We start from the raw sequence: 22858 nt of genomic DNA on the forward strand, positions 1-22858 counted from the left end.
TCAGTGATCTTATTAATTAGCACTATAGTCCCGCTACATCAATGTGATACAGATGCATAGATCACTTTAAGTAACATGGAGATGTTTCATCTTTAAATGTTTCCACACTCACTACAATAGACCCATAATATCAGGCTTGATAGTAAAGAGGAAGTTTATAATGTGAGAAAAAGGGGGGTGATGCTTTTTCTAAAGGTGCCCTCGAGCTGTGTACGCTGTAAAGTGTAGCACCCCTGCGTCCTGATTGTTTTGCGCTCAAGGTGGAGTTGTCTGCCACATCACATCTAATTGCTGCCGCTACAGCGCGCAGTGCTGATGCTGTTGCCCTGAACAGAACAAGCTGCTGAGAGCAGGAAGCGGCTGAACAACAACGGAAGCGAGAGCGTTTCGCATCTCGGGACAATTTCACTCCTACATAGAGAAGAGAGGTGTCGAAGAACATGCGTCCAACGCGCAGGTGAAAAAAAAAAAAAACAGCAAATTTTAAGTTCTTTGCTGCTGCAACTTTTCGGCACTAGCTTGAACAGATTTGGGGAAGGTTTATTTGTTTGCTTTAGCTCCGATTCACAGAGATAGTTTTGAAATCTTGAGAGATGTCTCGCAAGAAGGCTGTCAAAGGAAAAGCCGCAAGCAGCAGCCCGTCTGCAGGCAGCCCCACCGGGAAAGGAACCGGGAAAGCTGCGAGGAGCAGCCCGGGCTTTGTTCAGATGAACGGTGTGGTCCATCCCAGCAGACCCTCCATAAGCAACAGCAGCGAGTTTTATGACATCGCTTTCAAGGTAAGCACCTGCTGTTTGGATACAGTTACACCTATGGTAAAAATAAATAAATAAATAAATAAACTCAAATCAAAGTAGGCTAGATTTTTACATTTTAAACGAACAAATCACAGTGATAATAAGATGATATAAATTGGTATGCATCAGTGCCACAGAGGTCACTATACACTCACTATAAATCATCATACCAAGTCATGTAGACACTTGTAGGCTTTTTGTGTCCTATAATATGATAGACAGAAGAGAAACATACACAAAATAAACCTGTTTGTTTTCTACTTTATTCTTCGCCAGGGTTGTTTTCCTGTTTAGCGTTGAACTGTCTTCCGTTTTACAACCACCTTTATTCATTAAACAGCAGCAAAGCCCCTGACACCAGCTGTGTCAATACACGATCGATGAGCTGCACACCGCCAACAAACAAATCATTCGCTCCCGCGGTGCAGCTGGTTGAATGCATGTTTGTCTCAGCAGTGCAGGTTATTGGGTTTACATATAGCCTACACAGAGACATTTTTGGGTTTGATTTCTTCAACTAAGCATAATGTGAGCACTTATGTGAGTAAAGAGAACTGTCACCTCACCTCACCACAACACAAACACAGACTCACACCCACAGATTCTCCGTGTGGACTCCCAGCGTAGCTTCAAGGGGACTTGTGCCACCTACTCTATGTTTTTGAAGCAGCTGTTTGATGTGAGTGCATGATGGCTTTGTGTTGCTCTTTTCACAAAAAAACAATTGAATTGTTCCATCCATGCCACTTCACTCAGCAAAGGAAACTGTAGACATTTTTTATTGAATTGTTATTTATTGGGTGCATGGATAGCCCTGCAACCATAAAAATGAACAACTACAGAAAAGGCCACATGCTCCAGTTTCTATCTGACTGTTTTTTTTTACGTTGACCTGTTCTTCTTTAGCACCATATTGATCCAATAACATTCCCTTTTAATTATTTCTAAATGTTGCAACATTGGATTAAAACCCACCTGTAGCTTTATGGGTGTAGAACTTGTACTGTATCCAACTTTCTGATTTATTGTTCCCTCTATAATATCATTATTTCTCATTTAGGAAACTGATTGCATTTTATTTGTAAAAGCCTAAAGGCAGGGAGAGACCTGGTACTCCCTCCTGCACACTGTTAACTCCCGTTTAGATTACAGTATGTAGAGTTGAGGGAGACTTAATGGGGAGAGATGAACAGATGCAGAGATTTAAAAAAAGAGTATGTAAAGGGGAAATATGGAGCACGGGGGAATCAGGGTTGAGATTCTCAGATATTACCCTTTGCTGCATTTTACATCTGTTCAGCAACCTTGTAACATCCCTTCATTCTTCATTCCTCTGTCTTTCATCTCCTCACTGCTCTCCTCTGTGCACCCAAGAGACACTTTTGAGTTCCATGGTCTAAGGCCCACAGTCCCTCAGCTAACCTGATAACAGTAATCACATCAAACCTTTAATTTCATCACAGCGAGGAATAAAAAGAGAAATGCACAACTGTGTGTTCAGCAGGAATGAAACACAAGCAAATCTGTCATGTATGCATGCTAACCTGCACACACAGAGCTGTAAGGTGGTTATATGCTTACACACACTTGTAACAAGGATCTAAGGATGTTCACTGGTTATAATGAGCAGTCAAAATATTCGTTCACATACACTGTCTACACTGGCCAAGCACCAAAATCACAGGACTAATTTAGATGAGTGATTCAAATGTTCTGGTTTTTCTGAGTACACATAATCAGACACTGATATAGCAGTGGCTCCTCTTCTTCATGCTCCTACATGTGTTTTTGGTTTTGCTAGTTATTTTAGTTTTGTCTGACAGTTAGCTTTTGTTTATCAGTCAGATAGTCTTAAGCTTTCTCCTTCACACTTCTGTTTGTGCATTAGTTCAGCCCTTCAGTCGTTCCTGGCAGCTCCAGCTGGCTGACTTTTCCCCTCTCGGCTTCCTGTGCAGGTGATGCTGGTTGGAGACTCTGGTGTAGGAAAAACCTGTCTGCTGGTGCGTTTCAAAGATGGAGCATTCTTGGCTGGCAGCTTCATTTCCACTGTGGGCATCGACTTTAGGGTGAGTTTAAATCAATAAAACCAAAAGCAAACAAGCATACACAGACAAATCCTGCACATACATGATCATGCAAACACACTTCAAGGTACCTTTTTATAAAACAAGGTCATATGTACTAGTGGGATTTTTTTCAAAGCTATTCAGTGTCTTTCTATGCCCCACAGCTACATTACAAGTACTTCCTGTGTTAAAAGTCGTATAAGATAGGATATTGATTTCTTAAATTAGTTTGACATGCTTTAGTTTTTTAGGCTCCCTCAGTGATAATCATGTCTGTCATGTGCCAGTTTCATTGTCCCACATGGCCAACCAGGAAGGAATTTGTCCATCTTTTTGTAATGGTCCATATCAGTTGTTTCTGTCAAGGTAGTCAGGCGACCCCTGAGACCCAGCACAGCGGAGAGAAAGAGACAGCTGCCTGCCTCCGGCTCTTCAGCGGCTGCAGTTACAGCCTTGGGTGTTCACTGAACTACTACTTTTAATTAGCAGGCCTTATGAGAGCTATATACTCTAATAGCCATGTATCTGCGATTTTTGTCTCTTCCTCTCTTGTCTCTGTTGAAACAGCCTGCCTTTGTGTTTATTATATTACATTTTCTGTTTGCACTGTGTCTGGGAAGTGTTAAATGAACTCTGTGGTAATTTTTGAGTGCCATAGTTTGTGTTTTTGTTGTATTCAGTGTCATTTTTACTTCTGTTTACTTGATATTGATGGGAGTAGTCAATCTTAACCCACAGTTTTAACAGTGATGAGCTGCTCACTGATCCAGTCACTCATTAAAAGGATGCAGCTTACAGCTTACCTTCCCTCACCTCTTTTAGTTAGAGTGTGACAGTTGCTGACTTGTTCCTCCACCAATCTTTCTCAGGAAACTCTTTGCATAAGTTCTTCTCAACTGTTCCTTCAACCATCTAATCACCACCTGCACTGACTGGGTGGGGACGAAATGATAGAGTGTTTTAATGGAAAACGTACTTGGGAAAACTAACTTATTTAAAAATGCTGTTTGAAGTTCCAAAGTTAACACATTGCATAAAGCGTAAGTGCAACATTAGATCCTTTATACACTTGGGAGGTATATTCACATGGGCAGCCACTGTGTGTGTGTGTATGTGTGTGTATGTGTGTGTGTGTGTGTTTGCTAAAGTATCCAACCATTGTATAGCCCTGTGTGTGGGTTGGATGAGTTTGTGGGTGGATGAGCAGTTGATTTATTTACTTATGTAACGTCTCTTATAAAACTGCGTCTGTAGTCCCAATGTACATGTTGGGTCTATCTAAGCAAAGCAGAGACCTTCATCAGCTATCTCTGCCCGCTGCATTTATTAATAATGGCGGGAAAAGTACACAACTCCTGAAGTTCAGTGCTTAGTCTGCTCTTATGTCATATTGACTTATTTAATTGGAGTGTGGCACAGAGCTGTGTGCCGTGAATAATTTCATTATCATCCTCTAAGCTCCCATTCTCTTCTGGATGGTTTCTTGTTAAATGGTTCACTTTTGAAATAGACCTTCATTTATTCACGAGTATCCTTCCTGAGTCATTCTATGGGTCAGCAATGATATGGCAATGTTTTTGTTCTGTTAATTAGAATCAGGGCTGAACAATTGATTGAAATTTTATCGAAATCGCAATATGGCCTCCTGCAATTTTCGAATCGCTTGAGGCACAATATTTAATAAAGGAGAAATGTGTGTCAAAATACCATTTTTATATTAAATATTGTTGTGCTGCAGGGATGTCCTGGACTACACATTATATTCTACACACTTGCGAAAACATGTTTTTCAATTAAAATCAATGAAAATGAGAATAATGATGTAAAAATGATCATTCCTATAATATTACAAATCATATCACAATTGCAATATCAGTCAAAATAATCACAGCCCTAATTAGAATACAGACAAAATGGCATTTTTCTCTATTTTAGTATTTTTATTTTGCTTTTTTACCATTTTGCATGCAACTGACAATGTCCACAAGTACAGAATAAATAAAGAATTTAAAAAAAAAACACACACACACATAACCACAGACATAACATCCACTTTATGATTATGTACATATAAAGTTATTTTTTATGTGGCTGCACAAATTGCACAAACAGTGGGTTTGTTTGAGAAGTTGAGAGACCAGGAATGAGTTGGAGCATATAAAAATCCTTGGTGTTTATCTTCCCATGGAGGATACACGGAGAGAAACAGAGAAACGGGGAGTGATTGTTATTTTTAGGAAAAGACGGTTTTGATCCCTTTTAGTTGGTGGGAAAGAAAGGCAATTTGCTTCGTATGGGGATTTGATCCGGTCCCCACTTCAAAGCTGCAGCAAGATGCCGTGTTTTTTTCTCCCTCTTGTTTATTGTAGTCTCATCTTGTTTAAGCCTCAGCATGTTCTCAGGATTACAGAGCTGTAGTGGTGCCTTGTTAGACTTAAAATACATTGAGTCAGAATAGGAAATACAACTCCAGACAAATTGCATTTGATTATAAAATCTCCCCATAATTCCTATAAAGGGATCATAAAGGGATCCACCTCTCTGGTTCATTCATGCTAAATTCAAGTTAAAAGATGAAGCAGTATGAATTATTTCTCTCATCAAGTGAATTCATAGAAACTCTGTTGCATATGAAAAAGATTTTTAAGACATGCAACTAAAATGTAAGACTTTATAAGTTAAGGTCAGTCTTCACAATCTAAAATTTTATTTTAAAATGAAATAGTTGATTTGCACGGAAGTGTTTTCACGAAACAATGATAAAGATGCATCATATGCAGGTTTTTGCTTCAACTAAATTTGACTCCAGTAAACCAGAGAAGACAACACACTTGCAAACTGCGATGCAATACATCCAGGTCATCAGTTACCATGGTAATGCAGGTGCTAACCGACAGGCAGGTGACTGGGATTGACTAGAGGGCGAAGCTGTACTCGTTCTTGATTGCACGGCCTCTAAAGTTCTTGGCTTGTGCGAGTCAGAGTTCTGGTGATTTTCTCATTTATTTATGTATTTGCTTCGATCAAGAGGTCATAAGCAGTATGTTAGAGGCATCAGGTGGGTGTAAATGACTCCTGCTGCTGTCCGTGCTCTCTGAGGGAAAATGACTAGATGTATTCTTAATGCTACAGCTTGCTATTTAGTATTTAAATGAAATATGGATTTACATCACATGACACTTGCGTATCCTGAGGACATTTCCTCCTCCATTTTGTCCATTTCTCTCTGCACTCTGACACACACTATCACCTTATGTAACTTAGCTGTCTTTTGACTTCTTCCATCTCCAAGGGATACTGGGTTGGGTTCATGCCCTGTCTGTGGAAGATGGCTGTCGTCTCTTCTATAAAATGAACCAAAAGCAGCTCTGCAGGACTTTCTAAGGAGAAACCAGCAATTACTTATTAGAGCAGTCCTCCAAGCTTGACTTTTTTAGAAGTTCTGGCACTGCAGGGCAACAGATCAGCAGATTCATGTCCCCACCACTGATGAAGACAGACAGTATAGAGAAGCTGCAGATATATTTGTTGACTGGGATATTTGCCTCTTAGACCTTTTTATAGTTATTGATACACATTAGACAAATTAGACATTAAATTCATTCAAATACGATAAAACAATGTCATCCAAATGGTCACAGAACAAATTAATTACATGTGTTATCAACTGTATTAAAAAGCTTTCAAAATGAGTCAATATATTTTGCTACAGGAGAAATATTTCCATTCTGAAGGATCTCGAGCTAACAAACAATAAACAGGTTGATACAAGTGATAACTTGACATTTTTTCCTTGTGAGATCAAAACCATAATACTTGCTGAAAATAATAAAGATATAAAAAACATATTAGACACAGTCATTTTACATTCATTAGTTTCCCCATTAGTCTGACGAAGAGGAGGAAACTGTATTGCTTTATTTTTTCTGAAAGTTGACATCATACTCTGGTGGGTCTATGATCCTTATTAAGGCCCATACTGTTTTTCCCACTGTCAACAAATCCCATGAAAAGACCAAAACCAATAGTGCATCATTGTGTTTCTCAATAATTTACTACTTCCATACCCAGTCTGTGGCACTCAGCTCCAAGCCCACTGGCTCCTACTGAAATCTTTAAAAACAGCTCATAAATATAGTGTAATTTTTTTAAAAAGCCACGTCATTTCCTAAAACAGCTTGGCACTGTAGTTTTAGCAAAGGTTACTTAAACAGGACTAAATATTGCTTTCAGCTGCAGATGAATGAGCACATTTGGTGCTCTGAGTATTTACAGCACCGGGATGGTGTGAGTAGGATTGATTCAAAGTAAACTACAGTGCCAATGTTTTGTTGTGGAAAGGACAATGTCACCCAATGCGGATCAGCTCATTGATGTGTTTTTAACAGTCTGTAGACAACTAAGCTATAATAAGCTATATCAGCCTTGTGCTATACAAGGAATACTTGCTAATAGGATCTATTGATGTTTTTTTTCATGAGATTTGCTGACAAAAGAAAAATATGGAATATGCTTATCATTTTAAGTAGTAAACATGTGCATATATTGTTTGTGCAAATACCATACTTTGCTAAAGTGTTTTAGGCTGAAAAGGCATTTATCTTAATTTCCCATAAGCACCTGAATGCATCATCAGGAAAAAGTTGGTGTTAACTAATACCAACACATGAAATTGTAATGTTGGTTGTTAATGTTCATAGCTGCTTTAATAGTGTTGGATGAGGTAATGTTAAAATGCTCTTATCAACTTTGTCACTTCCAAACTTGCCTCAGGTGGGCAGGGAACAAATGTAAACTGTCCGTAGTGCTGTAGTGAATAACACTACCAGGTTTACCAATATCATTACCAAACTTCTGAAATATTTCATGTCAGTCAGTCTATCTCAATCTGCTTCAATCAGATTTTCACAAACTGAAGGATCAATTTCAATTTTCCAGTCTGTAATCGTCACATCCATCATACTTTTAGTTTGCTTTATTTTTCTGTCACTTTCCTCCCCGGCATGCTATTTGGCATTTTGTGCATATTCTCACTAAAAATAATGTGTTGTTTATTCTTTTAAATGTTGTAGCCTGAAGGTAAACATTTTTTATTACTTTCAACTAAATCCCAGTGTTACATATAGCAGCAGGGAAGTTAGTGGTCTTATCTTGGCTTTAAACATAATGAGTCCCAAATGTTATTTACTGAAAAATGATATTGTCATCTTGAAAGGGGATTCTGTCACCGTTAATGTCTGGGTCAAAATGTCTTAATTTGGAAAATAAAAGAACTGAATAGCAATATCTCAAAAGTAAAGAAGAAGACAATTAAAAAGAGGAAAAAGAAAGAAAGGAATTCGGGGAACAAAGCAGAAAAGCAAAGATGCTAAAGGGAAGCCAGTTAACCATGACTCCACACAATTTGCCTTACTCTAATTTCCATTGTGGCAGACAAAACAACCTTCTCTCCTCTCTTCCTCTTACCAATCACCTCATGACACCAGGGAGGGGATGGGTAATCCTTCAATCCCTCAGTTGACATAAATGCAGTGGTGGGGAGAGGAGCAGCACTTCTCACCTCCACTGAGAGACAAGGGAGCTGCTCCCAGCTGTCAGTTATGTCTTGTGCGCCCCGAGTGACAGACCACTTATGCAACCAGAGATTTCACCTCCCTGCACCTCAGGAAAACATCACTTATGTGACCCAGGGAGAGAGATCTTGAAATATGCCTGTGAGGATGGATGATCCAACTTATGGCTTGTTTGCCTCTAGGGCTTTCAATGTCAGACTGTCGGTCAGTTGGTCCACGACTGTGGTCCAGACTGAATATGCTAATAGCTATCAGATGGATTGCCATGCAGTTTCAGGGACATTCATGATCCCCAGTGGATGAATTTTAATGAACTTTGATGATCAACTGACTTTTCCTCTAATGCCGCCACCATCACAAAGTTTTCACTTATCCTGTGAAATACCTCAACATCCACTGGATGGATTGGCACAAAATTTGGTACAGACATCCATGATGCCGATATAATGTATCCTACTGACATTGGTGATCCTCTGACTTTTCCTCTTGCCACCATGATGTTGACATTTGTGCTTAGATTTTATTGCAATAACATCTCAGGTAACATTTACCATTCATCCTGCTTATTCAGCCCACTCTCATTCCCAGGTTGTCAAATACCACTGCTTTGTCACACCCCTCGGCATCTGATACCGACATATAAGGTGCCCTTCAGCATCTGTGTGAGATGCACCGGGCTGTCAACTAACGGCAATTTAAACCCGTGACAATATCAGATGCCCAGAGCAACTGCTCCGGCTGTCCATTCACTCCAATATTAACCCGATTGCAGCACTATGAGACACTTTGAGCAACAGTTCAGTAGGCAGACCAGAGGACCCGTCGCCCGTAAATAGTTTCCTCACTGTCAGTTCCCTTGTTAATGTTTTCTTTTAATGATATCCTCAACATTTCTCAACACAAAAACATGAAAGTGTCCTTGATAACTCAACAATATAATAGGTTAATGTTATGGCCATCAGTTCTAATTATTTCTCCTTCAATTCTGAGAAATAAGGTTTTGGATACTGGAAGGCTACATTACCCATGATCCTTAGCCACCATCGCTGTGGAGACAAAGACAGTCCACTTTGTTACCTGTTACAAATCCATAATTTATTACAAGCTGATTAAGATTTTGTGTGCATCTGGTTCATGGAGTCCCCCCCTTCACACACACACACAAACTATGGAGTGGTGTATTGAATGCAGTGGCTCAATAGTCTGTCTGTGAGTGAGTGAGTGAGTGTTTGACTGAGAGTTTAAGTGACACCCTCTCTGACAGAGATACATAACCACTCTTGACCTCAGAGACCACTCCTCCCCTGCTCCTGCCTGATGTGTGAACAAAATGTGTAATAGTTCAACTCATGTTGGCATGTGATGTGCACCACAATATTAAAATTTGCCCACTGACTTTGTCACAGATAATTTCTCCCCTGAGGATGAACAATTGTTTTATCTTACACTCTGACAATGAAGTCAGTCACCACAGAACACAGCTCAGGATAGATAAAACATCCCAACACTGCCTGCCTTCTCTAACGTTTTACTTCCAATACTGAAGTGGTCTATAAAATTTCCCCGACAGGTTTAAGAGACATGGATCACACCTGGCATACTAATTCATTTCACCTTGATTGTAGTCTGTATTGTACACAGGACAATTTTTATCTTAATGATTTACTTTTGCAGCGCTACATTAGGGAAGTTGTCTTTTTGGGCTACAATGAATGGGCTTCATTTCTGAATAATACATGGCAGAAGCTATTTTTAATGCAAAACCTGAACCTGATAATGATATGGATAATACCTTTCATTTTTATAACACTTACGTAAAGTGTACTTAAAACACAAACTGGTCACAAAGTGGATTAAAGTTCAGGAAACTGCAAAATATAAAATAATTTCAGGAAAGTGAATGTGAAATAATGAAAATCTACTCATTTACACTTGTAATACCCTCCTCCTCCATCCGCTCTGTTTTTCTTGAGAGATTGCCCTTCATGTTCTCATTTACACTAATGACACTCTGACTCCCATGTGTCACATGTCCAATCAGAAGTTTCACACCTCGTTGATGGAGATGAATCATGTAAAATCAAATTTCCATGTTTTAAGCACAGCAGGAGAGTTTCACACATAACAGACAGCCCCATTTATTCAGATTTCACTTTCCTCTGATGTTATTTTTGGGTGTACTTACGGGGAGGGGGTGATGAATCAGGCAACTCCAACATTTCATGAAACACTTCAGTCATCTGATTTTGAAGCGGAGATGCATTTCGGCACTCTGCTCTGGTATTTAAGAACATTAAAACTGTAACTCTGAAGGATGCATAAAAAATATATGTAAAAATCTTTGACCTTTAACCTCCACTGCCCTGGGGAAGACAACCTGCGCAAGACTCTCCTCCTAATTAACCATGATCAAAGCCAAATAACGCTGATTGGAGGATTTCCTACTTTAACAGAGAGAGCACCTGCTCTGACTTCTTGTATTTTTGTACCCTAATGAGACACGGATCTCCATTTATTTATACAATAAAAACTGAGGCAGCAACTAGCTTTATAATTACATACTGTATGTATCCAATGAGCTTCGTTGTCTTGGAGGAGCTGTCCAATACAGTTGCATCAACTATCAGCAATTACTGATCTATAGTTTACCCGTTTATCTATCTATGCTGCTTCTCCACCATTGAAGAGCTATTTTTTTCAGCTCCGCTCTGAGCAAATGAGCAGAACCTCTCGATCTGCTCTAAACTCAGACTTAAACATCCCTCTGCGGCAGACTGCCTTTGCACAATCTGCTTTTTCATTTACGGGCCATCAAACATTGGAATATGCTTCCAGCTGAGCTTAAAACTTGCACAGACTTTCATTCTTTTTCCCAAGGTGGAAAAAAAGGATATTGAGTAACCAGTCATGTCGACATTAATTTGACCGTGATTCAGATTTTTTATTGTAATGAATTGTAATTTTATAGTCGTACTGGATAAATGTGCTGGTGTGCTTGTAGATTTGACTGTATAATTGTTAGTGTGATAGAGACTATGTAATGGTGTAGCTTGTAAATGAATGTTTTAGTGTCTGGTGATTGTTCTGTGTGTACCTGCCCAGGGACTGCAGATGGAAATTAACTAAATAGCTAAATCTGGCATAAGTCATCTCTTCTCATTTTGAGATTAATGTTTTTTGTGCATGGTCCTTGTTTAATAGAGAGAATGATAATAATAATAATAATAATAACAGAATAGACTGTTGAATAATTCAAACACTCTTATTATGCAGGCAGTGCAGAAGATTGTCTTGATAAGACTGTGTGTGTGTGTGTGTGTGTGCGTGCATTAACATAGCAGAGAGGATGGCAGTGTTCCAGAGATGAGACAGTGGCAGCAGCAGAGAGGTGGCAGGACAGGTTAATCGAGTCACAGAGGCGCGGAATCAGCTGCAAATCTTACAGTCTAATAACCAGAGAGGAACCATGAAGCTGGCAAAGGGACAACACACACCAATACACACTGAACACACTTGCTGCACATGTTGCACGTCTTTGAAAATATAATGAGGAGTTGAAAGTGTTGAGAATGTTCCTGCATATATCGTGCTGTAATGAAGACCCCAGTCACCTGAAAGGATATATGATATATATACATATAGAAGAAGGTAACAGCCTCTTTCCATGTATCTCATCTACTGGGGAGATTTTAATTTAGCTGTGAGTTTGTGCGGATCTGTCACCACAGTGGAGATAGTGGGAAAAGATACTTCCTGATCTAATGACACATCAGAGCTGCTGTGAATTCTGCACTCGCTCCATGTAAATAAAGGTCTGCAGATGATATTAGGAATTCAAGCAATGCCCACTGGATTTTTTCGTCAGATTTTAAATAACCACAGATATACTGGTATCAGACAAGTAACAAGGGATTGCAGTACAGAAACACCAAAGATATGTTTCGAAAGGGTGGTTTGGATTGGGTATCAATCCGTAGACATTCACAAGGGTTAGAAAAAGTGCAGCTGTAGATTACATCACATTAATGAAAAAAAAGATCATTTAGGTATTGGTGACAAACTATTCTAACTATAAAATATTGCTTATTCCAAATGCATTATTGTTTTTATAGTTTTGATTTTTTTAGCAGCATATTTGAGTCTTGACCTACATTTGACATTTTGTAGTTGTATTATGTAGTTTTTTTTAGTATTGATATAAATTTCCCACTCAGTAGCTATGTATCTTGATCACAAGTCTTAAAAATCTATAATGTTTGAGTATAGGCTTACATATATATAGATGTAATAGATATCAATATTAGTATCAGCCTAAAATACAGTATAGATTGGTCTCAAATCATGTTCTTCATGAGTGCTTTTACATTTGCCAATTTACTCATTTTCCTTTCCCATGAGAAAATCTGCAAAGGTAGTGATACATTTTATGGTCAAAGAGGCAATACAAGTCTGTGTTTGATGCTGTATATCCATATTGCTCCACCATTGTTGATGTTCTTGGTCATACCAACTGAAATTGAAGCTGTAAATATTGATTTCTTGCCTGACCTCTGACCCCCATAATGCCAAGCCAATCACCGCACCTAGACATGTGATTTATCATGAAGGTTGTATTTTCTGTGGTTTGGTCATCCTCCAATAAACAGTGTTTCCTGGTACCAGTGGAAGCTCTTATTGTGTGGCCAATAACATTGAAAACAGCTTAGTAGTTAAATGGGCTAAAAATGTGTTAGATAGTCAATTTGCTGATCTTAGCTGAGCCCACAGCTGGACAGGGATGAGAAAGAGAAAGCGACGTTATTTCATTTTGATTGCTTTTCCAAGGAGATAAGGAGGCTATTGGGGAAAACACACTGGGATAAAGTATACGTACATTAAAACTGAAAAAGAATTGGCTGTGGCTCCAGGAACTGTGTATGTGTGCAAAATTATATTTGCAAGGTGAGGACATTAAACATTAAATGTCTCATATGAAAAATAAATCTCTATCGATGGGGGGGTGGGGGGGGGGGGGGTGGCTGTATGTCTTGCTTGTGTTAAATCATTAAGTGAGATACTGGTGTTAATACCGGTGTAGTTCAGTGTAGTTTCCGTTCAGTTTCATTCAGTCACACATTCAGCGGCACATTTGCTGTCACCACCATACACACACATGCACACACAATAACTCACACTGATAACAATGCTCAACAGATGTGCAGACTGTTAATGAACCAGGGGAGAGCCAGCAGCTCTTGTTATGCATCTGTCTCTTCTTTTTCTGTGTCCCTCTTCAGACTGTTGTCAGACATTGTCTCTCTTGCATCACTGCTGGCAAAAAACATTCTTGTGAAAACAGGCACAGTCAACTTACGAGTTCACCATGTTTTGGGATGCAGGCGGTGTGTTCGAATGCTGGCAGTTTCTCTGTAAAGCTCAGAAGTTATTTGCTTCACCGCATAGTGTTGAAGAGGATTAAAAAAATAAGAAACATGCTGATAAGTTAGTGCGCGCTGTTTACTGAAATGTGGTTGTTTGTGGAACTCAAACACACACACACACAACACATTCATATACAGACACTCATGCACCATTGACTCATAAGCAGGTCCATCCTTCACGATGGCGCTCTAAAATAGATTAAATGACGACAAGCATGACATGAATCACTTTCTCTTTACTTTTTCGTCTCTGACTGGAAAAGACTCAACGTGTGTGTGTGTGTGTGTGTTCATATTAAATTGCACACCCCTAGACACTCACTGTAGGTTGTTTTTGACCTCTGTCGTCTCTGAACAATCATCATAGCTGACATTTGATGTATACGCTGCATTTTGAAGTGTTATGGCTGAAAAGCTCTTTGTTCAGAGGAGCATGAGGTCATCATCGCCAGACAGCATGTTTCTGAGAGTGACTCACGCAACAAGTGGACGTTAGTCATCGCATAATTACTGCGACTCAGTTGGAGGCAGAAACTAGATGCATTTAATTTTGTTTTAGCTGTATGGTTAAACACCCTAACCTGACCTAACCAGATGGTTTGTTATACAGAACCATCTGAGAAGTCCTCCCTGGGAACTGTTTGGAAAAGGGCAGGCACTTTCCAAAAATACTTGGCAAGTCATTGGATGAATCGTCTGTCTATCACTGTCTTACCTTGGGAGGCAGCTGGATTCGCAAGAATTTTCCAACACATTCTCACTCCCAACTCGTCACATATCAAAGCTTGGTCAGGACCCTGTAGCATCACTTTTTAACGCGCTGTATCACAGTAGTCACTGTTTATGGTGTGACAACGCGGTGGTTAAGGTCTGGTTAGTTTTAGGCACAAAAACCACTTGGTTAGGGTTCGGGAAAGATCATGGTTTGGGTTCAAATAAAAATTAAAACAAAAATGTTAAGGTGGTCTCAAACCGTGCTCTGTGCTGATTTCCAACTTTCTGCCAACAACATTACAAGCCATCCACCGACCCCTCCACCTCCTAATAAGAAAGTAAGTCAGCTTATATAGATGTCATGTGAAGTACGTCATTTCAGAAATGTTGATATGATAGGTATTGTTGAAATGTTAATATGCTACGTATTAAAGGTGTTGAAGTGTACATATTCAGATCTATGGTTTACAGAAACGTACAATGCCAACGTTTTTTTCTGGCAACCAGGCTGGAATTTGTCACCTAATATAGATGTCATCGGTCTCATAGCGTCTATTTCAGATGTTGTGGGAGCTCAACAGAAGTCTAACTGACTACCCTGCACATTAAAAAATGATGCTAAAGCGGTACCCGATGCGTTAAGAAGTGATGCCACAGGGTCTTGACCAAGCTTCGATATGTGATGAGTTGGGAGTGAGAACGGGCTGAATTTTCATAGGACACTGATTGGTCCGAATCACCAGGGGTTCATACACAAGCGCATAACTTGAAGCCTGACAAAATGGATTCTCGCTTGGTCTTGTGATGCTGTAATCTCACAGATCCAGCTGCCTCACAAGGTAATAAACACCCAGCGGTTGTATTTTCCTTTTCAACAAAAACACAGTTGATTGTAGAGCTTTTTTTTTTCTCTTTAGAATCACAGTTGAGAGAGTAGATCAGCAGGAGTCAAAACAAAGCTGATGACAGAAGTAGAAAGGTTGAGGTTGCTGCTTTGACAAGTTGAAGAATGCTTATGGAGCTGTGTGCTTGAGTCCCTCTCACTATTGACAAAAGGCCGATCCAATGATTCATCTCTTCATTTATATCGGGGATGAGTGTGGAAGACGTGTGACTGCATGTTTGTGTTTGCCTGTAGTCTTGCTGTAAATTGAATAAAATGTAGGACTTTAAAGAACTGTATGTTTTAAATAAATATACAAATTAGAGTTATTAATGCAGTTATTCATGCCTGTCCATGATTAACTGCGCTGCATGTTGACTTTAAAACTAATACAGGGGTTAGTATACATCATAATTCCTGACCCTTAATACCATTTCAATCTCTGTTGTCCAAGTTTTTTTACAACCAGCAAATTTCTCCTCATGGAACAATAAAACCTTTATTTTAAGGTTTTAAATTTAGTTCTAGTAAGGATTTAATAAGTTGGACCCGCCTCTCTAAAAGCTGCAGATGCCATGATATGAGTCTGTGTGTCTCTGTTGTGCACATTGTAAAGAGAAAGAGCAAGTATGAAAAGAGATGGAAAATAAGACAGCAGGGAAAGAGGCAGCTCTGGCATATGAGAGGACGATAACGGACCCATCATAAAAATCAAGCTGTGACTTGATGATTATGTCTCCTTTGCTGAAAGCTTCCGTTCCTCTTTGATACTTCCTCTGTCAATGTGGATGTCACTGACAATCCATCGTCTCACTGGTGACGCTCTTTATGCATCTGTCTTTCACTTGTTTCCAGTTTCTATACCTTCTTTATAGCTGGTGGAGAGATGGTTGACTGATTTCTCCATTATCCACTCTCCTGCCTGCCAGCCTGCCTGACTGCCTGCCTTTTCTGAGTGGGTGCAATTAAAGTGCCAAACGTAATCATGCCAGCAAGTGGCAGTAATGTTTTTTTGTTTTTTTTTCTCTGCTTGAAAAATGAATTGAATTAAGATGAAGCAAGAGCTACAATGTGAGGCAGAAACGCAATATGTTTGTTTATGATGTTGCATTACCTTAAAGCCATTTTTTTCAGTCTTTCTTTTGTGTCTAGTACTATAAAAATAGGGATGAGCTGTTTTGTTGTGTTGATATGAAAAAAGGCATGAAAAGCACACCCTCTAACTGTTGTTAAATTAAAAGTTGTCAAGCATTCAGCTTTAACTTAGATAACTTTGTTTGCCCAAGTGTGTGTGTGCGTGCATGTATAAACTTCTGTGTGTGTGTGTGTGTGTGTGTGTGTGGGTGTGTGTGTGTGTTGGGTAGGGGTTGACTTCTGCCTAGGGAGGTGTTTGTAATTAATGAAAAGCAGCTTTGCCACCTGCTGCCCTAATGTCACTGGGATGTAGAGAGGCGAGCCCTGAGGAGCAGCATGAATATTTAACCGTGGCAAGAGAGGTGGGAAGTGAATTGTTGGAACATGGTAGCATTGCCTGAGGAAGCTGATGAGAGATGGTAAAGAAATATAAAACTAAAAGAGACAACAGAGATGCAGAGGAACAGAAGATAGAAGCGGGCCAAAACGATAATGTGAATGGAATGACTATCCCGCAGATTTGAACATGCTTTTAATTATAAGTAATGATATTAGAGACTTAGCTATAATCTGATTTTGTCAGTTATGAAACAGAAAATGTGTGCCATTTCCTTTTTATATCTGAGTTATTTATTCAAATAACGTCTCACAAACTAATTTCACAGCTGCAACTACAAAAGTCATTGATCAGGTGCCAAAACTAGCAGATGGGAAAATGGAGAATATCTTTTTCTGTTACACACTACAACTGAAAAAAAAAACACTGAAACCATTTAATCGGCTATCCAAAGAAGATTGAGCTCCCAAAAAACTATAACACATTTGCACATATGATGCTAATTTGTTATTTTTGTTTTAACATTTTATGCAAAAACTGAAATACCGTTATACACCACTGTTTGCACAAATTGCTTGTTATGTAAACATTAGCAGTCAATACGGTAATCACACCCTGAATTCAATTAACAGTCAATTCCCCAGATGTGATGCACTAGTTGGGACATTTCAGTCGAGTCTATCCAGGGATGGATTCCCCTGAGGCCTGGTCAGAGTTTACATCACATGTGATATAAACAGACTTCTGTGACAGAGGATGCTGTTGAAGATGAAGGAGTGGTGTTTTTCTTTTAAATGTACTGTTCTTTGTTGTTTACAGTTGTTGCCCCTGCACACCTGTATAATTTATAGTGGCTTTACTGAATATTCCTTTAGTGTTTTGAATCATAAGTAGTCTACAGTCTGTGTATTTGATGGCTTCTGTGTGCCATCTGAAAGCAACATTTGATTCAGATGGAAGAGACTGTGTTTTTGATGGAGTGTTACACTTTAAGTTTGAGGTTTGCACAAGTTAATGTGTTTTGTTTTGTTTTTTTTCTTTTGTGTTTATAGTTTCAAGAAAAGTGTGCATAATTTCAGGAAATGTGCTTCAGCATTTGAGAAAAACAGCATCTGAGCGTTGGCAGATATTCCTCTCCAAGTTTGTGATGATATTGGACCAAAATAAATAAATGTGCCTCTGAGAAAAATGAGAGGGAGGGCAGAGGAGAGAGAGGACGAGGCTTTGTATTTGGCCATGCTTATAGTAGCTGTTTTTGCATGCGCTGTGTATTTCTTTATAGTGCAAGACGCACTGTATACTGCATTTTGTGTTGCACACCAGGAAGGAAAACTGAAAAAAATGTATTTATTTTTTTTTAAATTGATGGACAGACCAGAGTTCCAGCCAACAGCTTGCCCTACAGCCTGCTTTGTCCTCTGATTAAGCCACAGAAGATTATTCACCACCACACATGGTCACAACAAACACACTATATACTGCTGTGTTGCCATTTTGATTTGTATCATGCCAGTGTGTGAAAAGATCCTGGGCAAGCACTTCAGAGAGGTCAAGGCAGCCCTCTCACAGCATTCAGCTTAATAATGGATATGTGATCACAAAATGCTGTCTGTGTGAGTGTGTGTGCACATGTGTATGTACTGCCTACGGGTACACAGCAAAGGTCTGCGTTGGTGTGAGCGACGGTGTTGCTACAGGTTACAGGTAAAAGATCAAATACAAACTTGTTCAGAGAAGCAGCTTTAACCTGAAACATGGACTGGTGTAAAAATATATCTTTTAAGTTTCACACTTTTATCCAGGTACTGTAGAAATCCTGCTTTGGGGAACAGATCCCTGGAAGTCAAATTTGAATGATTTATACACCCTGGAGCATAGTTCTGGAAAATTATCATGGCAGCCAGATAAATAGTAAACACAATGCCACAAGGTACACACAGTAGGTGTTTTACCTAAAATGTACCCTTGCATGTACATATGTATTCGTTTAGCTAATGCGAGTGTGTTGACAGTTTCAATGCAAAGAAGAAGTAGGACCAATTTTTCCCGACCCTTTTCCCTCTCCCTTAGAACTGAATGAGGAAGCCTGTCTTTTTGCAGCAGGGCATGTTGGTGTGAAAGGGTCCGAGGGCCCACTGCTCTTTCAATTAGTCTCTGTTTTTAACTTCACCTGCTCACCCAAGTGAGAAAGTCAATAACAGGAAGGTTCCAGCTATTACTGAGCAGTCAGGAGTGTTTTCAGGAAGCAGACTTTGCTCCATCAGTCAGAGCTGTGACTGACGAACCAAATACCCTCTTCTTTTGCATATCCTCCCAAGATCCAATTATATTTGTGTTTTCAGTCATTTATTCAAATTATTTCCTAGCTTTCCAACAAAGTGAGTATACAGGCAATTATCACCAAGTGAAATAATTGTTACTACATGAGCTATGGCCTCTGTGCTAACTGTGCTGAGTCAGCAAATATTAGCCGTCAATGACTGAATCCTTCAGTGTCTAGAGGTAGCATTATGTGTGTGTCTGGTATAATGTGATTTATTGTGCTATCTCTGTCTCCGGGAGAATATCCAGTGCATTTTAATTGAGTAAAAGAGTGTCTTGTGATTTGAAAATGCTGACAAAGCAGGAGAGGAGAGGAGAGGAGAGGAGAGGAGAGGAGAGGAGAGGAGAACTTATGTAGTTATCACAGAATAATATGAACAACTGATAGAAAAGTCTGTAATCAGCCTCTTAAATTGCAGAGGTGGTACAGGTTGTCTATTTCATTTATGCCACATTAAAAAGAATCAACATCACATATATTCAGATCATAAAAAATAATGATAATAATTTAAGAGTTACACTAAGATAACAATAGGCTACACATGGCAAAAAAACATGGATGCAAGCTGTAAGCTACTGGCATTTCACTTACAGCTGTGACAATTGTTGCTTTGGTAAGTACTTGAGAGCATCTTCGTTTGGCTGATTCAATTTCCTGGCATCAAATTATATGTCCACTTAATGAACATCATTTGTTGGCTAATTATGATCTGAACTTAGCTGAAGCTTCAATGCCTTTATACTGTACTGCAGGAAATTGCCAAAGACTGCTATGAGCTGAGATTCAATGCAGAGTAAGATAAAGAGAGAAAGAGAAGAAGAAAACGAGGGGTCAGTTTTAATTGATGTGATGTGAGTGGTCTTTTATTATAATCATCACCAAATTTCTTTAAAAACTAGCTTAAAGCAGCCGTGTGTGCCTCTTTGTAGCAGGCAGGGTGCTGGGGGTTGAATGTGTTTGTGTCTACGGTATGTGCGAGTGTGTGCATATGTCTGTGTCAGCATGACTTAGAAAACTTGACAGGCGGGAGTTGGGTTGACTGCAGAGCAGAGCGCTGCCTCTCCGTACTGCCCTGCCCTCAGTTATTTAATTTCCCCCATAGCTTTGATTTCTGATGTGTGTGTTGAGTCCAGGCAGCCATTATGCACCAGTGAGTTTCCAGAACAAAAGGAAGTACATTGAGGAACACTGCCAGATAGCCTCTTTCTCATTATTCTTATCAATGATACAAATTTGTCTCATATACAACGTTTTTGTGGCCATTAGGCTCCGGTTCTCTGCCTTAGGCCGCTGCCTTTAATGTTTTATAGGCTCACACTTCTTTGGACCCCCTGAAAGCTCCTTGTACATTTGTAATTTATGATCCATGTGAAGTGCTGTTAACAGTCATTCTGTACTGACTGTACCCTCTCGCTCATGTACCTTTGGGGGAAAAAAATAGGCATTAAATGATGAACATCCAGTGTCTGGCCGGTAAGTAGAGCAGTTTGTATTTGAAGATGTGTTCTGTTTTGAAGGGTGTTTTCTGGAGCTTGGGGAATGAAATTGACCTGAAAAGTGGCGCAAGCTTCTGAGCCATCCCCCTCTGTAAATTGTAACTACACAGAGCCAAGCAGTGTCAGCTTGTAAAGATGGTGAAGCTTTAGAAAGTTTGGAAAGTAAAGTGTTGCTGTAAGTGTTGATAGTCTTTTATCTACAAATCCCTCAGTTCCCCGTGTTACCACAGTAGACTCAGTCATAAGCTGCTCAGATACTTTTCATCCTGCTCGTGCTTCATAAATAGGTCTTTCAGTATGTCTTGCTCTGGCTGATTTCAAGTATTTACTCTTAACAAATCCAACATAATTATCAATCAAGCCTGACTAACCACCTAAAATCCTATCATGAGCCTCTTTTTCTGGGTCACTAAATATTTATGAAGCCTCCAAGCACATTGTGAGTTGTTTTTAGTGACAACAACAACAGGGAGAAAGTCTTTTGAGACTCTGATTCCTATCAGAGCACACTTACAAACTAGCTTGCAGCTCGCCTTGCCTGTGAATATGTATGAGATTCCTCCTTTGTGACTCTCAGGGAGGTAAATCAGCTGAACACTTCAACAAAGACTGCATCTTTATCTAAGTGCTCCGCTGGCAGATTAGTAGCATCTTGTCAGGGTTGAATATCTTCTGTTTCTCCTTGGGGATCAGGGAATTAGAAGGTCAGCATCTCAGAGGGGATGATGATAGGAAGAGGCTTTTCAGCGTTGCCGTGGCACCAGGTGATGTAATCCACATCGGCGTACCAGGAGGCCTACATTTGGGTCACCGGAGAATATCTCGACCTTCTCTTTTCTATGGGAGTCACTAGCTCACAGAAAATGGGAATGCATGTGGTGAAATACATGTGTTGATGTGAATATTCAGGAAAGATAAGGGGGGGCTGCTTCATGAGCCTTTTAAGCATGTCAGCCCTTCTTCATGTTCAATGTGCACAGAATAATGTTTTTTTCATAAGGGCATTCATGTATTTTATAGCATTTCCTCTGAATCTCAAACAGTTAGTGACTGATTATTCAATTGGCAGAAAATTAATCAATTGTGCTCTTCTTTCTGCTCTTCTTTGTGTTTTGAACTAATAGTTGGGTTGGGACTATAGCTGCAACAATTAGTCAATTAATTGATTAGTTGCCAACTATTAAATTAATAGCCAACTATTTGAAAATATGAAGAAAAAAATTTCCAAATTCTCTGATTCCAGCTTCTCAAATCTGAATATTTTCTTGTTTCTTTAGTCTTCTATGACAGTAAACTCAATATCTTTGGGTTGTGGACAAAACAAGAGATTTGAGGACATCACCTTGGGCTTTGGGAAACCATGATTTTCATTTTTCACCATTTTCTGACACTTTATGGACCAAACAACTAATTGATTAATCGAGAAAATATTTAACAGATTATTAGATAATGAAAAGAATCGTTAGTTGCAGCCCTAAATGGGACTCACTATTTTTGGCTGGACTGCAACAGTGGGGCCAGCCCTATACATACGTGAGAGAGTGATAAAGTTGCACACCGTTTCGTGCGGTACATTCACATGGGATAAGTCTTTATTTTACTTGAATTTACTGACATTACCCCCCTGGATATGCGTGACAACATGACAGGCTGCAAACTTTCACAATCTTGTCTCTAAATGACCCAAATACATAACTGATGGAAACAGGACAGCCTGACAGCTCTCAGCTCTGGTGTTAAATGCAGTGAAGCCGGCTAAACTCCTGTTTAAACAGACACATCGCAGTGTCTCTACTTTCTCCTCCTTACCACCAGTGTGATCGACTCTCCGGCTGGCAGCGCTGTCAGCATCCGACAGGAGAGCGCGTTTGGATTTTATAACTGAACTAAATACCAGGACACAAACTTTTTTTTATTTATTTTGACATTTTCACATCACAAACGATGAACAACAGCATTAAAATACGAGTCTTGCAGGTAAAACATGAGACTCATGTAGACTGTTATATCAGTTTGGTATAGGTGCGCTTGCTGTAACTGCAGTAACTGGGCAGTGATAAGTCTCTTGAATTCACTCCCAATGCTGTCAGAACTTTAATTTATAATTTCCAGCAA

General features: G+C 39.5%; 1 protein-coding gene across 3 annotated transcripts in view; it reads left to right on the forward strand.

The window, feature by feature from the left end:
- The first annotated feature begins 223 nt into the window (after positions 1 to 223).
- Positions 224 to 22858, forward strand: part of LOC137168551 (ras-related protein Rab-26-like) — a 56935-nt gene continuing 34300 nt past the window's right edge. Inside the window, exons 1-3 of one of the 3 annotated variants that reach the window (XM_067571198.1) lie at positions 224 to 457; positions 558 to 779; positions 2753 to 2863. In XM_067571198.1, the coding sequence (XP_067427299.1) occupies positions 594 to 779; positions 2753 to 2863 (297 nt within the window). In that variant the 5' untranslated portion in view covers positions 224 to 457; positions 558 to 593. The other 2 variants (XM_067571200.1, XM_067571199.1) reach the window with 2 other exon arrangements.

Source organism: Thunnus thynnus, chromosome 17, assembly GCF_963924715.1.
Source record: "Thunnus thynnus chromosome 17, fThuThy2.1, whole genome shotgun sequence".
Lineage (NCBI taxonomy): Eukaryota > Metazoa > Chordata > Actinopteri > Scombriformes > Scombridae > Thunnus > Thunnus thynnus.